The sequence below is a fragment of the Jaculus jaculus genome, chromosome 12 (genome assembly GCF_020740685.1).
Source record: "Jaculus jaculus isolate mJacJac1 chromosome 12, mJacJac1.mat.Y.cur, whole genome shotgun sequence".
Classification (NCBI taxonomy): Eukaryota; Metazoa; Chordata; class Mammalia; order Rodentia; family Dipodidae; genus Jaculus; species Jaculus jaculus.
In genome coordinates this window covers 68,629,103-68,640,388 of record NC_059113.1, presented here as the reverse complement: position 1 = coordinate 68,640,388, position 11,286 = coordinate 68,629,103, and the positions used below count along the sequence as shown (strand labels likewise).

General features: G+C 39.0%; 1 protein-coding gene and 1 non-coding gene across 2 annotated transcripts in view; one reads left to right on the top strand and one right to left on the bottom strand.

The window, feature by feature from the left end:
* Nucleotides 1–885: 885 nt before the first annotated feature.
* Nucleotides 886–11,286, bottom strand: part of Bbs12 (Bardet-Biedl syndrome 12) — a 26,811-nt gene continuing 16,410 nt past the window's right edge. Inside the window, exon 2 of the mRNA XM_004667003.2 lies at nt 886–4,130. Coding sequence (XP_004667060.1) covers nt 2,000–4,114 — 2,115 coding nt within the window. The 5' untranslated portion in view covers nt 4,115–4,130 and the 3' untranslated portion in view covers nt 886–1,999. The remainder of the gene's footprint in view (nt 4,131–11,286) is intronic.
* On the top strand, nt 10,815–11,005 carry LOC123453965. The gene has a single exon (XR_006633126.1). It is a non-coding gene; the product is annotated as a U2 spliceosomal RNA (small nuclear RNA).

Sequence of the window (11,286 nt, the reverse complement as noted above, 5' to 3'; positions counted from 1 at the left end):
AGAGGAAAGTGGGGAAGAGGAGGGTTTTATCATGGGCCATTTTCTGTGAGTGTAGGAGTTGCCAATAATAAAATTATACAATAAGAAAAAAAAAAAAAAAGAATAAGAGGCAGTGCAGGGTGATGCATGCCTTTAATCCCAGCACTTGGGAGGTGGAGGTAAGAACAACTCTCTGTGAGTTCAAAGCTACTGAGACTATCAAATGAATTCCAGGTCAGCCTGGGCAAGAGTGAGACCCTACCTCAAAAAACAAAACAAAACAAACAAGAAACAAAAGAATAACATGAAAAATTTAGTGACAAATGCATCTATGGTAGGCTTCTCAATGCCTCCCAAACAGGGAATGGGAAGTTACTGTGTGGGAATGATACTATTGAAATCATTGTACTAAACTCTATGAACTCTACTTAAGGCCATTAGAGAAATTACTAAATCTTTTGGTGCTACTTTTGGACCAGAAGATAGCTATGCATACACATACACACACACACACACACACACACACACACACACACACACACACACACGCCTTGGAAAGCCACCCTCCCCCCCAATATTAAGGATGGTTCACATTGGCATGTGAGTATAAAGGGACCAAGATTCCTCTGAAGATATGCTCGAAGAATAATGCATAGAAGCCAGAGATGGTAGCTTGTGTATATAATCCCACCACTCAGCAGGTTGAGACAGAATTGCCATGCATTGGAGGCCAGCTTAAGTTATACCGTTAGCTCTAGGCCATCCTGGAGTACAGTGTGATACCACGTCTCAAAAAAAAAAAATAAATAAATAAATAACAAAAGTGTTTTATTTCCTTATTCTTCCTTGTCTTTGTGCCTTTGTCATATACCACTAACCCCAGGCTTGAGCTAAGCTCATGGTTTTTCCCAGATTTGCAAAGATGTGACTGATTTTTTTTTTCCTAAACATATGGGTTCAGTTCCCAGGTAAGGCTAGGCATCAATTCATATTTAAAGATCATCTCTGTCCTTGTTCCTTCTAGAGTGTTTATCAGTTCCCACTGCACAGTGGTATCATGTATCTCTTTTTCTCAAATAAATAAATAAATGTTTAAAAAAGAAATTCTTCTATAAGAGATGATCTTCCTTGCTTCTCAGAGAGATTTTCTGGCACAAAATAAAGTCCTTGCTTTAGTTCACGAGTATTCTGCTCTTTCAGAAAGTTGTATTACAAAAATAAATATGAAATTCATGTCTTTGTTTAGACAACTCTCAAGTTTGATTAGTATGGGTACTATAACAGGGCTCAGAAAGCCACCAACATGGTAAGTGATGCTGTCATCAAGGTACATCCACTCTGAGACCCTTGACTGCTCTGACTCTCACCATACTAATCCTTTTAAAGTAGAACAGCGACATGAGCCAGTGACCCAAGAAATTCTACTCAATGTAATGGCTTTAAAAGTTTTCAGAGGGTGACTGTTCAATTGGTCCAGACTTTACATGGGAGTCATCCTTTGTAAAACATTTACTTATCTAACATTAAAAAAAAAAAGTGCAACACAAGTGCTTTGCAATTTGAGCACTCTGTGAAGGAGGAAATGCCTCTCTTGGTTACTGTAAATAAAATGTACTTCTTGTCTTTTCTGTGGACTTTATTTCTCCATAACTTGGATTTAGTTCAAGGGTTCCTCTCCTATGAAAGAACTCAGTCTGTGCAAAGCTTTCTGGATGCAGCTTTTTACTGTGAATAGTAAAGGCTGTTGGCCTGTGATTCAAGTGTCTTGCGCGTCATGTAGCACAAATGAAACAGTAACAGGCTAGTTTGTTACCTTCAAGTAGGATAAAATCTCAGATCCTGACCAGTTACTGACAGGTGTCAATTACTTATTCCTAGTAACAGCTAGCATTTTGCAGTCAAATGCTCTACCACTGAGCTATACCCCCTACAGCTAGCATTTTGGACACTATGACTTCACTATTAACAATTTACTAACACGATATAAGATAGTATTTCCCAAAGACCTTAGACACTAACACTACAATAAAAGCCCATCTAATTCCTGCAAATTACCCTGTGTGCATCCAAGTCCAGTAATAATTTCACTGTCAGTTTGAAGTACTAAGAGCACCAAATCCAGTGCTTGGCGCCACGCCTCAACTTTTGGTATAATGGTGTCATACACCCTGGGAACCTGTTCCAGGTTATCTGAAGTAACTGAATGAAAAAATCCACTGCTTAGTTTACTATATTCACTCAAGATGTAAGACAAAGGACAGCCAGAGTCCATGGCATTTTGCAGATGGTGTTGAATGAATGTGCTGGCTTCCATTGCAGATGAGTAACTTCCAGTGTTACACAAGAGAGCTGAAAGGTATCTGTGCCACCCACTGGCCAGGCACTTCAGCACAGTTGGTCTATAGATTGGCAGAGATGAGGCCAACCAAGAGGAAGTATTAGGAAGCCATCCAGAACAGATATGGTTTCCTTTTTTCAAAGACTGCTCAGCAAGAATGTGAAGATGGCTAAGACACAAAAATTCAACTGCTCCACCACCAAGAAAGACCTTTTCCTCTTTCAGAGCATGATACAGACGATATGCACAAGACCAGAACCTGTCCTCTTTGGTTTGTATTTGTACACTGACTGGGCTAGTGAGCACAGCTGTCATCAAATTAATTCCTTCTGTTTTTAGCAAGATTGCTGTCCTGTTGTTTCTGTCCACATCCTGGGGACTTCTCCAGAAGGTCACAGAGACCCCGCTGCCCACACAGTCTTCATTCACTTGAGTAATATAGGTTACCTGTACTGCTCCCGAAGCCTCGGCAAATGCCTGCAGCACAGTGCCACTCACTGACCCAATCACCAGCCGCTGACTATGCATGCATTTTTCAGTCAAATGTTCAGATACATTTCCTTGTACCAAGATGAGGTTCACATTGAACTGGGTTAACATTTGTATTACACAGTTTGTCCACAGTTCTTCTGAGCTGTCTTCTGGAAACTCCCCTGCTTCTAGAACTGTCTTAATATCTGTAGACCTATTAAATCCAAGATGGCGGTAACGCTCTGTAAGATCACCCTCAACGAGAGCCACCCGGACAGGCTGATTCTGCAATTCCTCAATCAGCGTAATACTAGACATAGGTACAACAGTGACATATCCTGGACAAACACAAGAAAAAGCTTCAGGTAAGCCTGGGAGACAGCAAGTGAGGAGTCTTGAAATGTCAAATACAGATGGGGCCATGCTGTGACCTTTCCGCAGGCACACATTCTGCCACTGCAGCTGCACTGCAGCTTCTGCTAATGCCATGCTGCTGTGGTCTCCATGACTCAAGCCAACTGCCAACTCTGTCAAATCATTATGTGTACAAGTTTTGGGAGAAGTCGAACCATATTGTTGTAGAAATCTACTGGGTTCATGTACCCTGTGGCTATCATCTGTCCTATTAAAATGCCTACTATGGGTCAGTACTGACTTTCTACAAAAAGTATCTGCATGCAGGCTGTCTTTCAAAGATTGTGGCATGTTCTTATCTGCTTCCATCTTAGCCTGAGCTTTAAAAAATTCAGGCAATTTATCAGGTCTCCCAGAAAGATAAGTGGCCATCCACTGAGATGTACCATCAGTGCTACCATGTTCTTCTGATGTCCTGGTACCTGAAGGCATTTGTAGAAAAGGACACAAACTGACTCCAATAGTTTCAAGTCCAGAAAGTGTCCGAATGGTGTTCATGTGGTCAAATATACTGTGAATGGGTACTTGAAGGGAAGTGACCACTTCACTGCAGGAGTTCAAGCCTTCTGACATTACTGATACTATCACTGTAGTGGGGACACCAAGATGGAAACACTCTTCAACGGCACTGCTCCATACACCAATAAGAAACAAAAGGGTGCTTGTTCCAGTTCTGTATGTGCCATTCTGTGCTTGAACTGCTTCACTGAGAAGATGTCCCACTGCACTGGTTAAATCCAAACTTCCAAGGAGCCCAACTGTTGAGCTGACTAACACACTTTCATGACACTCCATGTTTAAAATAAACTTAGAGGCCCTTGCTGGGCCTAGGAAACTTCTTCCTGTTTCTGCAAACAATGAAAGCTGTTGAAGTCCTATGTGTCTTCTTTTGTTTATGACCTTGCAAGCCATCACTATGAATAATCATCTGCAAAGAAACAAACACTTGGAATCATAAAAAGTCATGATGACAAATTATACTTTTCAGTCTGTAAGCCTGGACCTGAGCTTGGCCCTTCTGATTAGATCTGGAAAACAGGATAGTAACATGAACCAATTCTCACTTCTATGAGAACAGTACTTAGAATAGAGCCTGCAAAGTTTGTTAATGCTTAGAAATGGAACTGCTATGATAAAAAGAAGACTGCCTAACAACTCAAGAGGTAGACAACAGTGAAAGAGGGATGGATAGTCTGGGTTAGAGTACGGATTACATTACTAAGAAAAAACAGTGCTAATTTAAAGGGTGGTTCCAGAGCAATTAGACTTCCTCTAGATATTTTATAATCCACAATTGCAAATGAATAGTGCCAAAAAACTTTAGCTCAATGAAAACAAAACAAAAACATAACCTTTTAAACTTGGTACTCAACTGAAAAGCTATTTGTAATAAAACTACTTGCTTTGTGAGATCTGTTATTTAAGGTACTAAAGCTAGGACAAAGTTCTCTTTCATATGTTTTATGACTGAATATTTTTTTCTCTTTTTTATTGACAACTTCCATGATTACAAACAATATCCCATGGTAATTCCCTCTCCCCCCCCACACTTTCCTGTTTGAAACTCCACTTTCTATCATATCCTCTTCCCCTCTCAGTCAGTTTCTCTTTTGTTTTGATGTCATGATCTTTTCCTCCTATTATGATGGTCTTGTGTAGGTAATGTCAGGCACTGTGAGAACATGGATATCCAAGTCATTTTGTGTCTGGAGGAGCACACTATAAGGAGTCCTACCCTTCCTAGGGCTCTTGCATTCCTTATGAATATTTTTAAAAATATATTTTATCTATTTATTTACTTAAGGGGGGAATGAATGGGCACAACAGGGCCTCCAACTGCTGCAAACAAACTCCAGATGCATGTGCCAACTTGTGCATCAGGCTTATGTGGGTCCCTGCAAAATTGAACCAGGGTCCTTTGGCCTTGCAGGCAAGAGTCTTAACTGCTGGGCCATCTCTCCAGCCTTATAATTGGAATCATTTGCATTTCAAGTACCAAAAAGCAAACAATTAAATGTTTGTTCTTCCTCTAAGACTGACCATAAGTCTATAAATTTGCTTCTGTAACAATTGCATTTAACTATGAAGGAGAAGAGCTGTTTGGTCATTTTACAATCAATGGAAGCCTCCTACAGCTTCCAGGACTAAGAAGGAAAGTCAGGACAGCCCTGGAAAAAATTTAACAAATTACTTGAAGCCTATTATAAGTCCTATTTTTTTTAAATGCACATAGATTCAAAAAGTTATCATGTACCATCCTCAGGAATGCTGTCCACATTTTTTTTTTTTTTTTGAGATAGAATCTCTTACTGGCCTATGGCTCGCCAATTAATCTGGATTGGCTATTTGCTGTATGAATGGAAATCATGTACAAGTTGACCTTTCATTTAGCATGCTTTTGAGATTCTTCCACTGTAGCATTTATTCCGCACCATACATCATGTTTTATGCATCCACCCACCTGCTGATAGACATTTGGGCTAGTTCTATCTTTTAGCTACCGAGCCTGTGCTATGACATTTATGTGCATGTATATATTTTTGAAGTTGATTTGAATTTTTGTTTATAAACTCAGGAGCAAAACTGCTTGGCCATATGGTAATTCTAACTTTTTAGTGAACTTCCAGACTATTTGCCCTAACAGCATAAGGGACAAGGTTATTCTCATACAGCCCTAGTAACCTGTCCTTCTTTCTTTCTTTTTTATTTTGCCTTTGCTCAGGTCTTTTTGTTATAAGAACATGCAAGGGACTCTCCCTACCTCAGTTATTTCTGTTCTAGTTGTCCACTCTTTCTGGAATGTTCTCTTACCTGTTGCATCACAACCTTTAAATATTTCCCGAAACTTCCTTTTCAGGGATGCCTATCCTGAGCATCTCATTAAGGCCACCAACTCTTCTTCTCCCTCCACTCTATCTTCCACTTTCTTTTTTATCCTCTGGCACTTACCTTACAAAATAGCATATAGTTTGCTAAATATTTAAAGGCTATCATTCTCTGTTGAAATGATATTTCCACAAGACAATTTTAGTCACTAAGGTTTCCTAAATACCTAGAATATTGCTCAACACCTTAGTGTTGGATACAAACATGGAATGAGAAAATAGACTGGTAGTATTCCTCCTCCAACAACCTTTGGAGTTGTCAGGATTGCAATGTGGCACTTTCTTTGTCAGGCCCCTTCTTTAGTTGCTTCTATGGGGGGTGGGGATCTTACTTCACAGGGTTATCAGAATAATCTCTAAAAAAGCAGAACCATAAATACTCAATTTCTGAGAAACATCATATTAGAAAAACAAGTCTCTATCTTAGAAAACTTCTTAACACAGGTGTTCCATAATTCAACCTAGACTAATGTATGAGATTCACTTTCCTCCACTTCCCTTAAAAACAGTAGGGCTGGATCACTTGGGAACTTCCAGCTGTGGGAGAGTTTTTTCCCTAGGTTGGGCCTGGGCTGGCTCAGACTAGGCCCTAGCCCAGGCCCAGTCTGGAGGGCCTCCTAGCCCTTACTCTTCACATAGGTTCATTATCCCCTGCAGCACTCCATATGGCAGGAGCTCCTTGAATTTTCTTTCATTCCATGCTTTTTTTTTTTTGCCCCAGGTCCTCCTGAATGTGAGACCTCTAGTCATGTGGGTGCCTTCCCTTGGCTCTACTTCCCTCAATAAATGTAGTAATTTAATGATTAGCCTTCCCAGTTTTCTCGTTTATTCAACTCTGACTAAAATTAGAAATGAACCTACAGTTTGGGGTGCAGTCTGTCCCAGACTCTTAGCACTCCGTTACAGTTGGAAACTCTGGCAGGATACACTGAAAAGGAAAATTGTAATTATTTATAGTAGAAGATGGGAAGCATGTTTTCCAGTTGTGAGTATGACTTGGGGTATTTCTACTACTTCTCTCTACCTATGGGAAAATGAGAGTGATTGAGGAAGACACTTGGTATAGACCTCTGGCCTCTCTACACACACACACACACACACACACACACACACACACACACGTTCTCTGACATATACAAACATGCACATACACATGCATGCAAAAAATACATCCATGCACACAAAAACAAAAATGCTTATTTTCTGAGCATGGGGGTGCACACCTTTAATCCCAGCACTTTGTAGGAGGTTCATTGTGAGATTGAGGCCAGCCTGAGACTACATAAATTCCAGGTCAGCTTGGGCTAGAGTGAGACCCTACCTAGAATCCACCCCATAAAATATTAAAAATTAAAAAAACTTCAAAGTCCATAAAAACATCAAATCACATAAACCAACATAATAAGGCAGGGATCAAATCAAACCCCACAGTCATTACCCTAAATATCAATGGCCTTAATTCACCCATTAAGAGAAACAAGCTAACAGGGTGGATCAGAAAATTAGACCCCTCAATCTCTTGTCTTAAAGAAACCTACCTCACCACTAAAGACAGACACCTCCTCGGGGTGAAAGGGTAGAAAATGGTATTCCAAGCAAACAGAAATAAGAAGCAAGCAGGTGTAGCTATACTTATATTGGATAAAATAGACTTCAAACTAAAAGTAACCAAAAAAGGGCACACCTTGATTACAAAGGGAATGAATGATCCAACAAGAGGATATCACAATCATTAATCTTTATGTAACTAATACAGGTGCACAAAAACTCATAGAACAAAACCTACTTGAGAATAAAACAGAAGTAACCACCAACACCATCATAGTTGGGGACTTCAATACACCATTATCAGCAATAGATAGGTCATCTAAACAGAAACTCAACAGGGAAATGAGAGCTCAACAAAAGCGTAGAACACTTAGAGCTAATGGATGTCTACAGAACATTCCATCCCAAATCCACAGAATACACATTCTTCTCAGCAGCACATGGAACCTTCTCTAAAATAGATCATACACTGGGTCACACAGCCTGCTCCCACGTATTTAGGAAGATTGACATAATCGCCTGCATATCAGATCACAGTGCGATATTGCTAGAAATTAACAACGAAACACCCACCAAAAATCCCATGGGCTACTGGAAACTTAACAGCACACTTTGAAACAATAAATGGGTAGTGGACAAAATAAAAAGTAAAATTGGGAAATTTCTAGAAACAAATGTCAATGAGAACACATCATGCCAAAACTATGAGGCACAATGAGGGCAGTCTTCAGGAGAAACTTTATAGCACTAAATGCTTTCATATTAAAGACAGAGGGATTCCAAAACAACAACCTAACCCTCCACTTAAAGGCACTGTAAAAGCAGGAAGAATCTAACCCAAATGCTCTAGGCAGAAAGAAATAATTAACATCAAAGCAGAAATTAATGAACTGGAAACTAAGAAAACAATTAAGAAAATTGACAAACCAAGAAGCTTGTTCTTTGAAAAAATCAAGATTGACAAACCCCTGGCCAATTTGATCAAGCAAAAAAAAAAAAAAAAAAAAAGAGGCACTTCAAATTAACAAGCATAGAAATGAAAAAGGCGAGATAACAACAGACATAAGGAAAATTGGAAGAATCATCAGGTCTTACTCCAAAAACCTTTACAAAATTTGAAAACATGGAGGAAATGGATAAATTCCTAAACACATACTATCTACCAAAGCTAAACTCAGAGCAGCTAATTTCCTAAACAAATCTATCACACCCATCAAAATTGAAAAGGTAATAATAAACCTCCCCCAAAAGAAGAGTCCAGGATCAGATGGCTTCTCGGCTAAATTCTATCAAACCTTCATGGAAGAACTGAGGCCAATCTTTCTCAAAATGTGTCACACAATTGGAGATCAGGGAAAGCTCCTTAACTCTTTCTATGAAGCTACTAACATCCTAATACCAAAAACAGGCAGAGATGCCACAAGAAAATAAAGCCACAGGCATATTTCCTCAATGAACTTAGATGCAAAGATCCTGAACAAAATCCTCACAAACCGAATTCAACAATACATAAAATCCATTATCTACCTTGATCAAGTAGGCTTCATCCCAGGAACGCAGAGGTGGATCAACATACAGAAATCTGTCAATGTAATATACCACATAAACAAAGCTAAACACAAAAAACACATGATAATTTTGATAGATGCAGAAAAGGCCTCTGACAAAATACATCACTTCATGATCAAAACACTGGAGAGACTTGGCATGGTTGGTTTGTATCTTAACATAATAGATGCTATATACAAAGTTCCTAGAGCCCAAATAATACTTAAAAGTACCATAAAACTCTATATCCTAAAAGACAGACCAAATGGTTGAACCTCCACCAGGCCCTTAGAGGGAACACTGGATTCGAAAGGCCTTGGAAAGGGTATGACAAACACTGACCACTATCTCCTCCTGTTTCTGCTTCTCTTTCTCTCTCTCTCCCTCTCTCTCTTCTCTCTCATTTCTCTCTTTTATACCACTTATCCTTTTCTTCTCTTCTTGGATGTTGACCTGTAACTCCTGGTACCAGCAGATGGATATCATCCACAATAAGCTTTTGATCAGAGCAACCTACAAGGTGTTGGGAGCCATACAGCAAAAGCCTCTCCATTTTGCTTGGGCCTGTTCTTAAATTATCTCATTTGTTAGCAAGTTGGTCCATCCAGCTTTTAATTAGGAATGTTGGTCAGCAGATTGCTTGCAGAATCTTATCTTTTGTTCCCTGTGCGAATCCTGACAGCCCATTTGGGCATTGGCAAAGACCTCCTATCTAGCCTCTCTTCCTATCAACCAAACTGGGTATGCAACAGCCAGTAAATGCTCTTAGAGTGGCTGCCAGTTCTTAAAATTGTGGTCAGGCTCATGTCAAGCCCATTGGGGAATCCCCCGTGCCAGTTATTCAACCAGGAATGTTGCCCTTTGGTCTTGCCGTTTCTCCTATTTCCTTTTCTATCATGGGACAGATGCTAAGTAAACATAAATTGTTAAAGGGCTTAAAACCTCTCTCAAAACACAAGGAACACGGGTTAAAAAAAGAGATTTAACAAAGAGTAAAAAGGAGCTAATTGCCATAGTAAAAGATATTTTAAAAATGCAAGGAATTGAGATTGCTTCAAGTTCTTTAAGCAAATTTTTTAGTTTATCAGGAGGATTTGTTCTTTTTATGTGTGGGTGTGTATGTGTTTATGTGTGCTGATTGTGCTTGCTAGTCGTGTCATGTTTGTGACTGTTTGTGACTAAAGAGAGGAGACGGACGCAGGTGACACCCCTTTCTTTTCTAGAGAACCATTTCAAGGAAATCAAAGACCTAAGCATAAAAATTAAAAAGGAAAAATTAAATGTCTTTTGCAGGGGTGAACTTGCCAGATACTTGTTCTAGGTCAAGTTCACCTTACATAGAGGATTATTAAAAACAACAAAACTTCCTCTAAAGAGCTAACTTATAATTTGTCAGATATTTTTTAAAAATATTGTAACGTCCTGTTACTTAAAAGGAGGTGGCAACTGATCTGACTTCTAAGCCAGCCTGTCTCAAGGTAACAACACAATTTGCCTTAGTTACTTCTAATAAAATCATTTCCAAGTGTGTTATTGGTATTAATGACATAAAATTGTTTTAAAATACTTTCTTGTTAGTAATAGGATTAATCAATTTGGTATAATTTTTTAATAGGCTTATAAGAACAATAATTGCTTCTTGGCCTTTTGGCTAAGATCAAGTGTAGTATCTGTTCTTATCAGTTTAATATCTGATACGTCCTTTATCTGAGGACAATATAGTAAATGGATTTTTGGAGCTTGGAGTTGGAATAGGAACTTGCTCCGTCCACTCCACGCATCAACCTGGTATTGCAGTACCTCTAGGAATGGTGCACCCCCTCGGGGGAATTAAAAAAAAAAAAGGAAAAATAATTAATGATGGGGTGAGATGAATTGATTAAAGGAACTGGGAAAAATTTTTTCAATGATTACTTGTTAAAAATGCCATTTTAGTGGTACTTAGATCAGAGTGTTAAAGTGATAAATAAAGGTGTGCGGATGTAAAAAAAAAAAAAAAAGAAAAGAAAAGAAAAGAAATTTTCAGGCCAAACCTAAACACCATACCTAAAGTTAAAGGTTTTTAAACTGTTTACAAACTTAAAAAAAAAGAACAAACTAATT